The 18690-nt window shown below is 36.6% G+C and overlaps 1 protein-coding gene across 8 annotated transcripts in view; it reads right to left on the bottom strand.

Annotated features, from left to right (window-relative positions):
• The window catches only part of SLIT2 (slit guidance ligand 2), a 277792-nt gene that overhangs the window by 109089 nt on the left and 150013 nt on the right, over positions 1 to 18690 (bottom strand). For all 8 annotated transcript variants that reach the window (XM_086612336.1, XM_086612332.1, XM_086612337.1 and 5 more), the window contains exon 5: positions 5212 to 5283. In XM_086612336.1, the coding sequence (XP_086468462.1) occupies positions 5212 to 5283 (72 nt within the window). The remainder of the gene's footprint in view (positions 1 to 5211; positions 5284 to 18690) is intronic.

The following is an 18690-nucleotide window of genomic DNA, read 5'->3' as shown; positions in this document are numbered from 1 at the left end:
TACTACTCTCACACAGAAAAAACTTGTATCTCTCTCTGACAGAAAACCTTCTTTACACATATTTGAGAGGCTGTGTTAAAAGCTATAACAATTTCAATCTATCTGCTTTGCTCTCCTGTTCTTCATGGCTTGAGGACGCTTTGTGGCCCTGTGCAAGAGAGGCACTGTGTCGTTTTATCTTCTTCTCCTTTGTTCAGAAACGATTACATTCTCCTAGTGTATCAACTTGATGGTAAATATTGTTTAAGAAGTCATCAGAAAAAGTCAGATGCCTTTCTAGATCCCTACGGTAGCTTCCTCCCCAGTAAAACATTTAGGAAGTGTTTCCAGGTTTAGCACATTGTATGCTGGATTTCCTATCATTAGAACTTTTCCTTGGGAAAAGAACAGAGTGCACAATGTTTCTCACTGCAATACAATTTTTGGAAACAGTCACTGTTTTTAATGTCTCCTTGTATACAACAGAACTTAGTTATGTTTCCTGTTTCTCAATTCCCTTCTCAATTTCAAGAGGAATCAATAATTTCAGAGGCATTAGTTGAGGAAGATGTAACAAAATCATGTAAGAATTTATTCTAAGTTTTTAACAAACTTCAGAGAACTGCTTGTTTTCCGTGTCTATTTATTGCAATTATTCTTTCATTTGATGTTGCACATACTTAGCATCACAAGTCTGCCATGACGTTGGTGTATTCCTTTCCATGCTCTGCCAAATATCGATTACACAGCAGAAGAGAAAGTTGGAATCTTAGAAAATTTTATATACTTCAAATGGAAATATTTTAATAAAATTTTATCAAAATCATCAGAGCAGGGGCCAAAATCTAATTCTCAGAAACTGAGCATAGCATTATTGTTCTTTCAAGTGGCGTTTCACACTTGTTTGCTTTTTAAGCTCAGTTATTATTCAGTGATCAGATTTGAGAAACAACCCATTCAAACTTATAATCTGGGCAGAGGAAGCATTTTCTTACCATCTTAAATACAAATAAAACTCCTGAGGTTGGGGAAATTTTAAATATCTTTCACATCCAGTGTAAGCACTATATCACCAGGGAGGGTTATGAAACCATAATTAACACGTATATTAAAAAACCTGTGTTTTATTTCCAATTTATATGATAATTTCTATTTATTTTTAAAATCAGTGGGTGCCACTGTGTTCTCTGAATAACCGAAATTATTGGTGCATATTTTCCTCCCTGAAAAAGTAGCAAGTTAGGGGTAACTTTCAGAATTGTATTTCCAGAATTTGCACCCTAATTTCTGTCAAGTCCCAGATCAGCTGCTATACTAAAAACGGATTATTCTTCAAGTCATTGTCCTTGCACAGGAAAATCAAGACTTTGAGACAGAGCAGCTAGTTTTGTTCCTACATCTGAATTGCCAGAACACTGGTTACTGGGCTTCCAGTCTGGGGAACTTGCACAAAATAAGCTTCCCTTGGTTTTTGTCACTTCTGAAGAACTCGACTCATTACCAGCAATTGGGCTGTATTAGTGAGAGTGAAGCCAGGACACTCTTGTCTGGCATTTGTGAGACAACATCTGAGTTGTGCGTCTGGTCTCAGCCTCCTCAGTAGAAGACAGACACTGACATACTGGGCTGAGTCCAACCAAGGTCACCACGATGGGAGGGCTGAAGTAGGTGACATTAGGGAAGAATCTGCAAGAACTGCATTTGTTCAGCCTTAAGAAGAGAGGTCAAAGGGAAGATCTTATTGCTGCCTACAACTGCCTATACAGACAGAGTCGGACTCTTCACAGTTATAAGACAAGAGGCAAGGAACGAGTTGAAAAATGGTAAATTACAATTAGGTATAATGTAGGTTTGTGGGGCCGGATGGTTTTTCGGGTTTTTTGTTTCTTTTTACTATGACGGTGTGGCAGGTTGACTGGGTTGTCAATTCTTATAATGTTTTGTCCATTTTGCTTTTATCTTCTACAGAACCTATACCATGAACGTTATTAAGAAGATCCAGAAAGTAAATATCATGGCCACATTTTATGGAAACTAGACAGCTTCTTCTGAGAAACATCAAGAGGTCTCTAGAACTAACATATTAGCAGGAAATCAAGCAATCATAATGGTAGCATCAACTTTAAAGAATCAATTTCCTTCGGATAATCTGAGTTAACATCTAATTCCTTTTGCTCTGTGAAGACTAGAAAAACATATAGTAAGATGTTTTCCAAAATATTCCACCTTCTGATTTGGATGGACAAGTATTTAGGGAGAGTGAGAGAATGGTGAGTCTCCATTCAGGAACATAAAATATGTAATCAGGTCAAGTTCTGTGAGATGTGTTAACTGCTTTTGAAATAGCTTACTAGAGCTACTGTATGAGATGGTTATCAATCACTGCATTAAAAAAAAAGTCTCAAATTTATATGGAACTCGATGTAATTAATGTTGTTACACAAAGAAAATTTTGAATTTACAATATGTTCTACTACAGGTTTCTTTACTCTTTATACCTTCACCTCTCTCTTTCATAAGTTTGGTTAACATTTTTAACATTATTCTCAACTACTGGGCAATTACAGAAGAAATGCCGAAAATAAGAACAAATATTGAATTCTGTTTATGACAGTTGTCTGTAAATATATACAAATACTTGGGTCCTGGACCTTAGACTAATCATCCAATAGATGCTAAATTCCTTCATTGAATCACACAATCATTTAGGTTGGAAAAGACCTTTAAGATCATTGAGTCCAACCGTAAACCTAACACTGCCGAGTCTACCACTAAACCATGTCCTTAAGCACCACATGTACACGTCTTTTAGATACCTCCAGGGATGGTGACTTAACGACTTTGCTGGGCAGCCTGTTCCAGTGCTTGACAAGCCTTTCAGAGAAGATATTTTTCCAAATATCCAGTCTAAACCCATTTCCTCTTGTCCTATCACCTGTTACTTGGGTAAAGAGAGTGACATCCACCTCGCTACAACCTCCTTTCGGGTAGTTCACTTCATAGTTTCCTTTGTTTGCAAAGTGATACTTTCTATACCTATCACTTATGAGCTGTCTCCTCAGTTTTCTTGAACAATGAAATAAAAATAGTAAAATTCTTGCCATCAACCTCATCTAAGTGTAATGTAAAGGCTAGATGGAAGGCTAGGGCTCAGATCTCCTTCTTGTCTAAGCTTCTGGGAAGGCATAACAACCTGATCTAATTACATAAATGCTGTGCTAGAATCCACCCAACTCATCCCTTAAACTAAATCGTCATTCTGATACTCACATCTATATCTCACACAATCTAAGGTGCTCTTCCTTACAGAAACATAGGTAGCATTTACAATACAGAGAAATGTATTTCTTAGTACTTTCAATTGTAATGGGATCATAAAGATTTCAGATTAAGGGTTTGGTAGAGATTTTTCTTTTTTTTTCCCCCCGGGACCACCAATAAAGGAGATATCTGTAGTATTTATGCTATCACAATAAACTATATGCCACAGATATTATTTGGACTTCATAGCAATACTACGGCCTTTATGACTTTTTTTTTTTTTATTACGTCCCAAAAGAGAAAGGCTTTAAAGTGCAGATCTATGCTTTTATGCAAGTTTTAGACATAATTCAGGATCCTTATCTTCAAAATACACATCAAGATACAAATACTATCTTAGCTAAAGATTAGCATCCTAATTCAGTTTCTGACTGAAGCTATCTCACAATATATATTTATTACATTTTCTTGCCACTAGAAAATTCTCAATGATGTTGTTATTTTTACTACCAAAGTTCCTTTCTGTAGCTGTACCAATTTTCAGATATAAAAGATCATGCAGAAAAATGCAGGCTTCTCCTTGTGGACAAGCCTCTTTTAGACCATGAATAATGATGGGACCAGTTCTGAATAGCAACTCATAAAACATCAACTAAACAAAGTAACAAAGCTACTCTGAGAAGCACTTGCATGGTTTCGAACATAATAGATTTGAGCATAACAATGTTTCCACTGAGATGTGGTAGGATTTCACTGCAGGGAAGAACCATATCACCAACATGGTTAAATAGAAAAACACTCAAAATTTCTAAATATCATAACAAGACGGCCAAACTCTTGGCATTCTGCTAAATCTTTGAAAAAATGTCCTCCTAACCAATTTGTGAGCATTCTGCGGGCAGCAGAATGAAGTGGAATCCAGGACAGGAAGACAGAAACACAAAGGGCTTCCTGTCCCATCCTCTCCTCCTGAGATATGACATCATGGCATCCCCTTCGTAATCACAGAGCAGTCTGTTTTCAAAGTAGTACAATCAGAAAGTTAATCTTTCTTTTAACCCTGATAACTTCAATTAATAAAAAGTACTTCAACATAAATTACATGAAAGCCTCATACGATGCTCTAATACTTTCATATTTTTGTTAATGCCACATAAGATAGCAATTATATTTTTTCACAGCTGCATCACATTGGCAGCTCCATAGTTTTTCAGGAATCCACTAGTATATGCCCTCTGTCTTTGTCGGTTGTTTATAAGTGATGAGTAACCTCAACTTGCAGCAGGGGTTATAGCTTTTGAGTGCATGACCTTGCATTTCCTACAACACAAGTTCATCACAGCCTTCAGGTCGTTCAGCTCCTTCAGTCCACTAAACTGATCTACCACTCTAAACAGAAAGTCGAAAAGTCACTGCTTTCCTTTGTCTGGAAACTCATGTATTTCCACATTTAGAAGCCGTAAGAATTCAAAACCTGCCCATGAACTACAGTGACACTATCTTCAGGAAAGTGAATATCTGTCTTTCAGAAAAGACTTATTTACCACAGACGAAAACTGTGTAAGAAAAGTAGTCATACAAGTACAAAAATAGATGCTGATGAAACTAGATAACTGCATGATTTTTCTTTCTTTCTTTTACACAAGCAAACAAAAGGCAAACTCTTAGACCCAAGGCAAAATGAGTTTTTCCACATGAAACAATGAAATGTTTAAAATAGCCTGACATTCAAATATTAAATCACGTTACCATAAGCAAATAGTTATAACGCCTTGTTGTATTCAACTCCATTTCATATAGTGCAATTTTAGAATGCTTTATGTTAATTATTTTGCCAAAACAATAGTAAGTATTATCTTTATGCAGAGACACTATGAAAGTTGCTCAGGAAAAAGAGATCTGATAAAACAAAAGGACACTGTATTGACAAAACATTACAATCAGAATATATGCAAGAAGGAAAATACTTACAGATTTTTTATGTCTACTGCTCCTCGGAATGCCTTCCTTGGTATTGCTTGAATCTGATTTTCACTAAGATCACTAAGGAAGAAAAATAATTAAATTAAACTTTAAATCTGCCATATACATTTCCTTCTGTGTATAACAAAAAAAAACCCCAAACATGTAAGGAAATAATTTCAGCCATTACAGTTCAGTCAATGTTTCCAACGAAGCTTATTTTATTACCTTAACTGATTTGTAATTGAAGAAAAAGAAGAAGCAATAACACTCAAATTAGTTTTTCTGTGTTGCATTAAGTAGCTCCTTTACAAAACAATATATATATCAAAAAAAGAGCAGAAGCATTACTTAATTTAACAAAGGTGGACAAACTGATTTAATTTTTAACTTATTGATTTTACTTTTCAACCCATTCCGAAGTCATGACATCGAATGTTTGATAGTATGTTCAGCTTTATGAAAAGAAAACTGAAAATAAGCAAAAAGAACGAGTAGCGAGCTGTTAAGAAACAACTATCAAGCTCTGTAACATCTGAGATCAAGAAATTTCTGAATTTTGTTTCAGAGTGACAAGTACCATACATTTTAAAAGAGGCATTAAAAACCATCCTGCAGCAGGTATCTAATGCTCCTCCCCAAAATCCCTGAATGACCAGCAGTACCAGGCTGTCTGAAACTCGTATCTTTTATAGAAGAAAAATATTTGTTAATATTTTTTACTATCAGTATAAATAACCAATCCTTTTTCTGAAACCTAGACATATTTTTGGCCTTTGGAGTTCCACATTGGAAATAAAGTCCAGAGAACAAGTGAAGAGGGTAGCAGAGGACACAGCAAAAAAAAACCCTCCAAAACTAGAATCCAGGGCCTTCCATGTATGCTATACTCCATTAACAAGTAATTCAGTGGAACAGGAGATGATCCATAGATTAAAGTCGTTACTGCTATATCTACACTGTATGCAGTTTGAAGGTTTCACATCAGACTGTAGTTTGCTACCCCTGGACCAAACATATCTACCATGCGCATGGTTCATAAACATCTGAAGGCCTTCAAAGGGATCTATCTACCTTGTAGCCTTAAAATTATGAAATCAGATCTTCTTTTGGAGGCCTTCAGAGATGCATATATCTATGGACAACATATACACAAGAAATTATATGAAGAGGTTTGCTTGAACACCTGAATAAAATTTAGAAACAAATCAGATGCATACAGGCTGTGTCTACACTAGAATCTTTTGTCAGTCTGCAGAGCAGAAATAGATTTCATTTGGCTAAAACCAAATCAGGACCTTCACTCCAGAAACATGCACTCCAGCCCCTAACGCAAGTAAAGTTGCACAATGCCTTGGTTTTTGGAGACATCTTTCAGACAACCTTTTCAGAGACAGCTTTTAGGAGAAACATTGCAAACGGTGCACAGAAATGAGATCTAGTGGAGATGAAGCGAATAAGCAAGAATAATTTAGTTGATTAGACATAAACAGGCATGCTTTTGACATAGTCTTTCCCTAAAACGTAATCTACCACGAGCTCACATTTTCAGTTGCTAGTAATCACTCCTGGAGATCTCTTTCAGATTTAGGAACTTAAAGTAAGTTGAGGACATTAAAAAACCCCATACTGCCTGAGTCTAACAAAATTCGTATCAATATAACCCTTTTGAAAATATTCTACATACATTGACAGAAACTTTGTTTTACCCAATTCATTATTAAATAATGGAAAATGACATTATATTTACTAAATCTTTCATAGTTCATGCATCTAACTGCACTGCAATATCTTGCAAAGTATACTTAAAACTAGACTCAATTTTACTATTATTAATAGTGTGTGAAAAAAGAGAATCTGTGAGCTGTGATTTAATTTTCAAGTCACCTAAGTAATCTTGAAATGGGATATGACTGCACTGCTCTGACAATAAATTCAATGGCAATGAATGAAAAAAGCAGCCTTCAGCATTTGTTACGGTAACATGATTTAACAGCCTACTTCCTTTAAAAAAAATCCCATTATAAGTATAAACAGTAAATATCTATATTTATACTTCTGCTCAATTGACTAATACATTTTACCTATATAAAAATTGTGCATAAAGTGGTTAAGTTAGCAGTAGTGATTTGTATCATGATGAATGATTAGTTTATAAAACAGATATATGCATGTATCTATGTAAACCACTAGCATACTCATAAACATATACTGCAGGAGGTAATGGGTAATGGTGCATTACACTTTTTATGATGGTATTAGAATATCACCATTCACCATTTCATATAATTAAAAAAAGTGGAAGATGAACAAGATTGAGACAATATGTAAATTATTTTAAAAAATCTAATTACAAATATCAATGGCCAAATTCTTTCTTTCTGTGATTAAATGTGAATCTTAGCACAAATGCAAGGACTTAGAAGCAACAGCTATCAAGCCAGGTTTCTCAATAAACAATACACTGAGATTGTATGTGTGCATATGTATGTCAGTATGTATGCATGTGCAAAAGACAGCAGACTGAGAAATCACATGCTAGATTTACTGCTGGGTTCACACAGTCAAGTGCACCCTCAGCAAGTTTGCAGATGACACCAAGCTGTGTGGTGTTGTGGACACGCTGGAGGGAAGGGATGCCATCCAGAGACACCTTGACAGGCTGGAGAGATAGGCCTATGAGAACCTCATGAAGTTCAACAAGGCAAAGTGCAAGGTCCTGCACGTGGGTCGGGGCAATCCCAAGCACAAGTACAGGCTGGGCGGAGAATGGATTGAGAGCAGCCCTGAGGAAAAGGACTTGGGAGTGCTGGTGGATGAGAGGCTCAACATGAGCCGGCAACATGTGCTGGCAGCCCAGAAAGCCAACCGTATCCTGGGCTGCATCAAAAGAAGCGTGGCCAGCAGGTCAAGGGAGGGGATTCTGCCCCTCTACTCTGCTCTCATGAGACCCCACCTGGAATACTGTGTTCAGCTCTGGAGTCCCCAGCACAAGAAGGACATGGAGCTGCTGGAACAGGTCCAGAGGAGGTCCACGAAAATGATCCAAGGGCTGGAACACCTCTGCTATGAAGACAGGCTGAGAGAGTTGGGGCTCTTCAGCCTTGAGAAGAGAAGGCTCCGGGGTGATCTTATTGCAGCCTTCCGGTACTTAAGGGGGGCCTGCAGGAAAGCTGGAGAGGGACTTTTTACAAGGGCATGGAGCGATAGGACAAGGGACAATGGCTTTAAACTGAAAGAGGGCAGATTTAGATTAGATCTAAGGAAGAAATTCTTCACTCAGAGGGTGGTAAGGCACTGGAACAGATTGCCCAGAGAAGTTGTAGATGTCCCATCCCTGGAAGTGTTCAAGGCTAGGTTGGATGAGGCTCTGGGCAACCTGGTGTAGTGGAGAATTTCCCTGCTCATGGCAGGGGGGTTGGAACTAGATGATCTTTGAGGTCCCTTCCAATCCTAACCATTCTATGATTCTATGTAGCACAGGCTCATTTAAACTAAAGTACAGTGTTCCCTGCTAATTTTAGCATATTTGAAATGTAAAATACTTGACTGCAAAGGTTCCCAACATTCTTGTGCAAGGCACTGTTTAAAGCATCCTTCTAAACGTGGAGACCTAAGTAAGATTGGCAAATGTCATTTTCCTGGAGAAATTTTTTTGCAATGCATCTGCTGGTTTGCAAAAGTTTCTTAGAATGGTTTATGTATCAAAAGTGTAAGTTATTAATTCATTTCTTCATTGTAAAATTCTAACTCTCTTATAAAAACTATAATTTTCAACATACATTTTATGCCTACTTAAAGCAGGAAAGTTTTTACTAATTATTTAATGGTTGTGTCAAGTTTTCATCTCCTCAGTATAAAGAGGTTTCCTTATGAAAACCTTGAAGGGCTTCAACATTCAGCTTTTTCTTCTTGCATAAGTTAGACTTAAATTTCACACTGCAGACCTAGAACTCAGTAAGAAGTTGCTGTGTGGTCTTTTTTTTTTATGAAGTTTTAACCCATTTCACTGCAATTCTTGGATTGCTCACAAAAAAAAAAAAAAAGGTCACAAGCAGCACAGGGTGCACTGTGACTTTCTGAAGAAAGGAGGCAAAACTCTATTTTTTAGATAAAACTAGGCAATTTCGCAGGCCATTATGATTTGACTTTACAGCTTATATTCTGCAGTGAAGAAAGGTGCAAACCTTCTTTTCAGCCTGATGGTCATTGTTTTCCTGCACTAATAACTGTTTGAACTTCACCTCCCATCTGAAAAAGAAGCAGCATTTGAATACTGAGTATAATTTATGATGGCACTTGGTACCTCTAAAATGAAAGAAGATCTAAGCATTTCAATACAATTTAAGCCACTAAACAACAGAACATCGTACTTTTACAAGAACAAAGCTGTATTTTTGAACGCAAAGGCATGAACCTGTCTTCACATTTGAAACCAGCAATCTCACCGAGATACTTTCATTGGAACAAATTATTCTCCATTACTATTACAGCCCAAGACCTTACATCAAAATCCAGCATACCTCTGAAACAGCTGAATTGATTCAAAAATGTTTTGTGTACAGCTAAAGTGAAAGAGCCAAGGCTATCCTACAAATTTTTCTTTTTGAATAAAGCACAATGGTCTAGCAAGGTGTTTTAATGAATTCATCTTTATGCAGATTCTAGCTGTCCTACAGGCTTCTTTCAACTAAACTGTTCTTGACTCCATTATATCATTCCTAGAAAGATATATTTCAAATTATTAAGTCTGAAGTGGAGTACCTTAGGCATTGACCCTTCAAGAGAAATCCTTAGTGCAACTTTCATTCACTTCATTCCCTGGCCAGCACAGCACCTTCAACCACTTGGCCTTCAGCACACCTCCCCACTCATACGTTATCAAACCAGTGCTCGGGGCCAGAATTGCCATATATAACTTCAATCTCTTTTAGTTTGAGATGTCCTCAAGCCAAAAGGTGGAGGACAGTAATATTGGAGTTAAATAGACTTTCACACAAAAAGCCATCTGGGCAAGTTAGGCTGGCAGCAGCTGAAAGTGGCTCTTTTCAGAGAAGGCACAGATGAGCACCTGTGCTGCTCTAAAAGCAACTGCACCGTTCTGTTTATAGTGGTTTGTTTCAGATATGTTTAAGCTGAGTATATGTCAAACATTATTCTAGTCGTAATATTCTATGATTCTGGCTGCAACCCCTTTTTCTCAAAAGCAAAACAAGAAAACCAAATCCATGCATCAAACCAAGCTGAATCCTACTCTAAATGAAGATACACTGAGGAAAATGCACAAAGATTTCTGAATTTTTGCCCAGTTATAATGATTCTTTGAAAAACATGCATAATTTTTTTCCTCACAGAAGGTCACATGTGACTAAATAGATGACTAAATAACTTGGGTTTTTTTTATAAATTAAAATAGTCTTCCCAAGTATTCAAACTTAGCAATAAAACCAGAAATACTATAGCCTCTCTACGATCCATGATCAAGTCCTGGAATTATTTTGCTTACATTAAATATAACTGCTTTTTAAACAAACCGAGTCTAGGCAATTTACATGCAATGTATACTGATAATCACATATGCCTCAGCTTTTAAACCAATTTGCAAAGATTAAGGATTTAATTCCAATATTTTCAATGACACTACAGTATAACTTGCCTAATTTGAAATTATGCCTGCAAGAGTGTAGATGTCTGTATTTCATAAACCATAAAAATAAATCGAACCTCTCACCCCCCACCCTTCCCCCAAAAATCAGCTTCATTTTATGTATTCAGTAACTTTTTTTTTTTTCCTCTGGAATACATTAGTAATCGTAATGCATTACGCTTTGTGGAAATAGCAGAAAGACCTTGCCAAAACCTTGCTACTACTGAATCTTTCCTAAGAACAAGATGTAAGTGGTACATTTCTATTTATCACATTTACCGGTTAGTAGACAAAAGTATATCAGGGAAAAAAAACCCACCCAAACCTAGAATACTGTTAACATTTGAAATTCATACCAATAGAACATAATAACCTATTCCCACAGAAAACCTCAATAACATATAAATACTGTTGCTTTTTTATACGAGGATAAAGCCCTCAGATAACCTGATATTAATGAGCCTGATAGAGTGCTTCAGCTCTTAAAAAATGCAGACAGTACTGCATTGCAGCTATTTTATTACTCACCACGTATGGTTCCCAGTTGAATATCCTATCTACCCTTAAAAGGAGTGCTAAATTTTTAATTATATAAATTGAAACACCACATATAATATCTATATCATACGCTATTAAGGCTGCAACACCGTTTTCTTGTGTGGCTAAAACCATTGTTCCTTCTGAAACAATAAATCTTTTGAAGATGGCAAACCTGCTTGTAAATTTAATTACTTGTAATTTTATTTTCCTCTACGGTTTAACCTCCCTCTGTGTCTGACCAGTGATATCATAAATCTATACTGCCATTCTCTGCTTTGTAAAATACTGAGTACTAGGAATGAGTAATGTGTCCTGATTTTTAAAGGAAAAAGCAAAAATACTGAATCAAACTAAGTATTGAATACTTATCAGTTTATTTACGTCACTTCATTAAAACAGCTCAGAAGGTGGTTATTTCATGATCAGCGTCCTTAATTATTTAAATATACCTCATATCAATAAAGCAAGCCTTGCTTACTACTTCTCTCTTACTGGAAAACAACAGTTCTAACATTAGCTAACTATATTCAGCATGAAATCTCCCATGCCCTTACAGGGCAGCAAACTGTCACAGATAACGAGACTGCAGGGCATTCAAACAAATAAACAGAATGAGAATTTCTTTAAATTATTTGACTGAAAAACAAATAAACAGAATGAGAATTTCTTTAAATTATTTGACTGAAAAACAAATATATGAATTTGGATGTGGGGATTTTCACTTGGAATGCAAATGTGGTGAAAAAAATATCTACATATTTTAGAACAGGATAGGATAGTTCTGTTGGAAGAGACCTACAATGATCATCTAGTCCAACCACGTGATTTTGGTGGAACAAGTAACAGTTTCTTTTTATGAACATAAGTATCAATTACATATTTATCCCAAAAGAATAAAACTAACTAAAGGACTCATTCATGAATATACAACAGTCCTCTCCTTTTCAGCGGTTTTCACTGATTTGCTTTCTCCTCAGTACTATTCAGTGTTCCTATAACATATCTGTATCTGAGTACCTCTTAAAAAGTACAGAAATTTAGGTGACGGGGAAAAGACAGACACTACTTGTTCATTAAACAGTTCCTTGCAGAGAGAGTCTGTGTGCTGGCACAGGGTACTCACTGGATTCTGGACTTCATCAAGAGGTCTCTCAGGTCTTGCATGGCCCAAGACACTTCTCCAGCCACAGTTACCTTAATGAGGCATACCATCTATAACCTCGAACCTACTCCTGAGCAAGACTTCTGTTTGCATGAGCTATTATGTTTTCCCCTGGTCTTGATGTTACGGAAAACGAAGTACTCCGCCTCACTGGGAGGCAATGAAGACACCAGCAGTAAAACCTGAGGTCCCAGAGGCGAGAACATGCTGTGACATGAGAGCGTAAGGAAAGTGAGCCATGGCCCCAGGTTTCAACTGTGTCTTTGTATGTCTCAAGAGGAGGATGGAAAGAGATTTTTTTCTTGTTATCATTAATGCCGACAGCAGCCTCTCTCTGCAAAAGCTGCTGTAGCAGCGGGCTTTCCAATGCAAAGACGACAATGAAATGGCAAAGTAATTTTTTTCTGTTTCACTGGATCTCTGATGTGGGTTGCACTCCTAAAATACCAGACAGTTTCCCACTTTCTAAATTTGAATAATAAATATGCATTTCTGCTCCGTGTTATGTTGTTTGTGTTACCATGGAAAACTTTTGATCAGATTTTTTTTATTGCTCATGAACCTTCATTTATCGTCACATAGCCATGTTCTTAAATTGCAAAGTTCAAGTAAGACTAGGAATTTAATCTAAGACCTCTGCTGAACACTATAGAGGCATGCTTTGCCTCTAATAAACTAATAAAACCATTAGTTTTATTGTATTAGTATAAGGTATGTAAGCATGAAAATTATTTTCAGATCTATGTAACGAGAATCAAACCAAAGTACAAAGACTTCAAGAATATAGATGCTACTAAACTATTACGTTAAGGTGCAAATGCAGGAAGAGTATCACAGAGAGACAGTTTCTCTAAAATAAACAGCTCAGGTCAACTAAATCTATTGAAGCATATTTAGAACTCCTTCACAGTAGAAATATATCACTTTGTAGCATGAGCTTGCTAAATAAACATGAATGTTTTAATCTATGACACAACAGGGTTTTATCCTATGTTCAGTAAATATATTAATATATACAAACAAGTAAGTACCTTTCCCATCAGTCAAATGAGGCTTATCTAGTTAATTGTTACAATTCTGACATATGTTTTGCTTTATAGAGTTACCATATAACAAGTTACCATACTGCATAATTTATTTATGAAGATAATCTTACACCCAAATAGCTTCTCATGTCCTTTTAGCAAGATGTAGCTTTCTGGCAGGTCTACAGATCAATTAAGACAGACAGAAGGAAATATTTGAAAAAAATACATGCTTAACAATTCAGTCTTAACTGTTGTTCTGAAAAATAAACAACCAATAAACCCCACAAACTCTGCTGTACCATTATTCTTTGAGTATGAAACAAAAATTTAGCCACTTATTAATTTCAGTGACTTTTTTTTTCTGTTCTTCAGTAAAGCATCCAATGCAACTATTCTTCTTCATAATGAATATACGAAAGGAGTCCAATACTACCAGAAGTGGCCGATATGTCTCTAGGCACGTATTTATTTCCTTGTGAAGATCAAAAATCTGAATTACAAATTCTAGCATTAGTTTTGTGAATCATTATTGTAGGTCATATCATCATTTCAACCTGCTTGCCATAAGAGGGATAAAATTTCACATCTGAGAAAGGTACTACTAACCTCCTTTTACAGATGGAGAAACCAAGGTAACATGTATGAATAGTAGTATATATCAATCAGTACCATGCTGAGGAGCACAAAGCAGATGAGAAAAATTTAGATCACAGAATTGCAGCTTCTCTCTGCATCACTAATTTCCATTTGCTCTGTTGACTCCCTAGAGACTCAGATGCTGTACACAGTAGACACATAATCTATTCCTACGCTAATGTAGGATCACTCCCTATGCCATGGTGTGCATATTTCATATTTCACAACACAGGGCAATCATCACTGCAATATGGACAGAATGATGTGAGTCACAGCAACTTCTATGGTAAGGAATGAATCTTCCACTTTTCTAAGAATATTCAGGCTAAATTTCCCTGTTCACTTTCATCCCTCAGTTTTGAATGATACCACTTTTAATGATATCACTGAAGTTTCTTTCATTCTTAATGCTTCATTTTTTTTAACATTATCCATTTATAGATCTATAATTGAATGTAAATGCACTTATTACAGCTATTGGTATATTATTATTTCTATTATTTAAGAAGCAGATATTTCAATCTATTTTATCTATTTATCTATTTATTAAAGCAGGGGTGCGGATCATTTATGCATACAGTATAGAATGTACACAACAAAAGATAAAAATTAATGAACTACACAATAGCAGTACTGGTAGCCTGATAATCTCAGAGTCTATCAGTACCTTCAACCTTAACATTTAGGGCAAGTCATCAAAAATGTAAATGATGACAATTATGCTAGTCTTTAATATATCACATAATATTGACTTGTTTATAATTCTGAGTATTAGTAATTGGTAATTTCTGCAGAATTAAGACAGCACAGAGTGCAAGTACTAGGTCTTCTTACTTTTTAATAGGATCACATTTTGGGTGATGCTCCGATCTCGGTCTTGGCATGAAAGTTAATCTATGGGCCACAAAATCAATTCTACTCTACAATGTCTCCAAAAGTGCACTTAAATCAATTTGTATATGCAGGTGCTGTTTGAAAATAATTGCTTAAGGAGATTCACCATTTATTCTTTACTGTGCCAGAGCATCCTAGTGTGGCAAAAACTAATCGTAAAATAAAATAGGAGTATTAGGACCACACATGTATTTTACTGGTTTTGGAAATTATTTTTGAAAAGGAAAGTAGTCTTTATTAGCCTGTTCCACTAAATTAATATGTTATTCTCTTTTGTTTAGGACTACCAAAAAAAAGAGAAATAATTACATGTTGTAGCTCCTAAAGAGGAAAGGACCACCCACAATTTCAAAGGGAGAACATTGCAATACTACTTCAAATTTGGCTTCAATGTAATCCTTTTGATAGAAAAAGACCCTTGAAAGAAAAACTTGAAGCTCTTAAGCACACCCTCGTTCCCCCGGAAAAAAACTTGCCGATTCTTTATCCTCCCACAGAGTCTCAAATTGGTCAAGCTGAAGGAAGGTACTGAGCGACATTTACTGACTGCAGCCTGTCATGCATTTCAAATGGCAGTACCATTCCCCTAACAGTGCCGAGACAGCAGCACAGCTGTGAAGTGTGAAGGTATCGTTGACCTACAACTCTACTTGGAGTTTGCAGAGTGGGAGATGACTTTTAGCCATATGGATGCATACCTTGCATTCAATGTTTGTTTCAAAAATGGTAATTTAGCCCAGCCAATAACTTGTAAAACATATACGCTTTTTTTCATGCATTTTCCCCTCCTTTTTATTTAACCAGGTTGGAATTGAAGGCAAAATAGAAAATCACTTCAACCTTTATGTGTTATTATTTCATACAAGGCAACAAAAGACCATTTCTTTGTAAGGAAAGAGTGAGGATTCTGCTATTTTAATTCCACCAGTCTCTGATAGGTGATTTGGTGATTAATTTTTAATCACCTATTACACTTGATAGACTTGAAAATGCACTGCAACTTAAGGACTTAAAAAGGATAGAGCAAAATGCTGCCAGGTAACTTTCACTTCTTCTGGTACGTTACACACTCAGCATATGCATGACTGAAATATCCATTTGGCTTGGTTTGAGGATCTGCTTACATTAAGAATAAATGAGATGGCATACTTAACTTTCCAAAAGACCTCTTCAACAGTGTCTAAAATACCTATCACTGCTTTTCCCTGTAACAAAACTTCTTTTTTAGCAGGCGTTTGCAGCTGTCAACATGTCTTTAATATTTAATACTGTTTCACCTGCTTTAGAATTGAAGCCGTAAGCACTTTTAGAAACTGACTGAAAGGTTGTCTGGTATGTTGTCTAGTTTCACTACACAGTCTATAACCCTGTATACTCAATTCTGAAATACCACTCAGCGAACTATGGCATTTCTCTCTTTGTTCAAAACAGAGCAGATCGCGTTCCTGATCCTGCCCCATTATGCACAGCTGCTATTCCAATACAGGTAAGTAATAATTACATCCCTGGACACAGACATTTTTCATCAAGTATAGCTCCACACTGTTAGTCTAATAATAATCTGAGTACTCCATGTGTTTCCTAACAGCAAAACTAACCTTGAACAGTTTGTCAAGGGACAGCCAAACTTTGGAGAGTAAACTACAAATGATCTTGCAGATCATTAATGTTGAATGGCACCGTGCTCACTCTTCCTTCATTTGAGTCGAATGATGCAATTTGGGGATTGTTTCGAGACAGGTTGATTGCTTAACAAGACAGATTTTTTTGTACAGTCTTAGCTTGATACAATATGTGTGTAGGCACACAATATATGTGAAGCACTGATGCTTCAGGCTTTGAGGATGTTGCCTGTCAGTGCCAAAAACTACACTAAGAATAGTGAAATAAACCAAAGCAAATTATAAAAGGATTATCATGGATGATTAAAAAAATTGACAACAGCTAAGCTACCGTAATAATTACTGCTTACCATGATGACCAATATTATATCATTGTTTTCCTGGGCTTCACCCATCTGCTTATATCCATCTGTCAATTCTTATACTGCAATATTTTCACTGAGACACTGTTTTACGGGGTGCTGGTTGTTTGGGTTTACTTTTTTTTTTATTCTTTTTTTGTACAGTGTCTAGCACCATTGGGTTTCTGACCCAAAGAACTAGGACTTTTAAGCTGTTACGAGAGTAAACTAGTAATGGAAAGGATGACAAACGTGTGTTTGTTTCATCCTCCACTTTGCCGATAACGAAATACAAAACAGTAAGAAAGCTGAATTATTTGAGTATCTGGATATTTTTTTGGACTGGATTTTTTGTTTATTCTATGTGTTGTTGTGCTGGGGTTTTTTTTTGTGATCTGATCTAGGTGGTGCTGCTCAGGCAGGGGGATTGGACTAGATGATCCTTTGAGGTCCCTTTCAATCCCTAACATTCTGTGATTTTGTGTGATTCTGTGGTTTTGGCTGAGATAGTTAATTTTCTTCACAGTATCTAGCATGGGCCTATGGTCTGGATTTGTGCTGGAAGCAGTGTTGATAACACAGGGATGTTTTTTGCTATGGCTGATCAGTGTTTACACAGAGTCAAGGCCGTTTCTGCTTCTCACTCCACCCCACCAGCGAGTAGGCTGGGGGTGTGCAAGAAGTCGGAGGGGACACAGCTGAGACAGCTGACCCCAATTGACCAAAGGCATATTCCATACCATATGACATCATGCTCAGCATATAAAACTGGGGGAAGAAGGAGGAAGAAGGGAACATTTGGAGTGATGGTATTTTGTCTTCCCAAGTAACCGTTACATGCGACGGAGCCCTGCTTTCCTGGAGATGGCTGAACACCTGCCTGCCCATGGGGAGTAGCGAATGAATTCTTTGCTCTGTCTGCTTTGCTTGCTTGTGCAGCATTAGCTTTACCTATTAAACTGTCTTAATTAATTACCAATACAAATATTAATGTATTCTGAAACTAAAACTTCCCACTGACGAGGATTAAAATGACTTTAATACTCTAGCTAAGCATCTCAGAAGTCTCAAGTCTCAAGTTTCTCTTCAAGGGTTCCAGGCTTTTGTTTCTTCTTGAGCCTGCCTTCTCTTTCTGTGGCTGCTCCAGCCACCTCTCCCAAACTCCTTTCACCACAGTCTCTTTCCTCTCAATGCCATGCAGAGCCTCAGAATTTCAAGAGTCTCCTGCTGTAAAAGGAGCATAGAATACAGCAGTGGCAGTACAATTGGTCTGTAAAACAAGAACAGTGTATGTACTCTAGCTAAACACAGGGTCCGTTTAGAACTGAAAGCCCTTGTAAAAATGGTAAAAATGTACGTAAGCAATGAAAAGGAAACTGGAAATTCCATAATGAACTGATCACAACAAATTTCTCCATCAATAGTAAACTAAAAAGAACAACTCAGGAAAAAACCTGGATCAGAGTGCTCCCAAGTGTAAGAATGTGCACAATCCCATTGCATGTTACAGCCCTGGCTGTACGCTACTGCCACAATACCAGTACATAAATTACATTTAAATGTTCTAGGAAAATTCATGTATAAAATAATCCATGTAAACTTGAATTTAATATTATTT

This window comes from Tauraco erythrolophus, chromosome 5 (genome assembly GCF_009769465.1).
Source record: "Tauraco erythrolophus isolate bTauEry1 chromosome 5, bTauEry1.pri, whole genome shotgun sequence".
NCBI lineage: Eukaryota > Metazoa > Chordata > Aves > Musophagiformes > Musophagidae > Tauraco > Tauraco erythrolophus.
The sequence above is the reverse complement of the archived record's forward strand: the minus strand, read 5'-3'. Positions and strand labels throughout refer to the sequence as shown.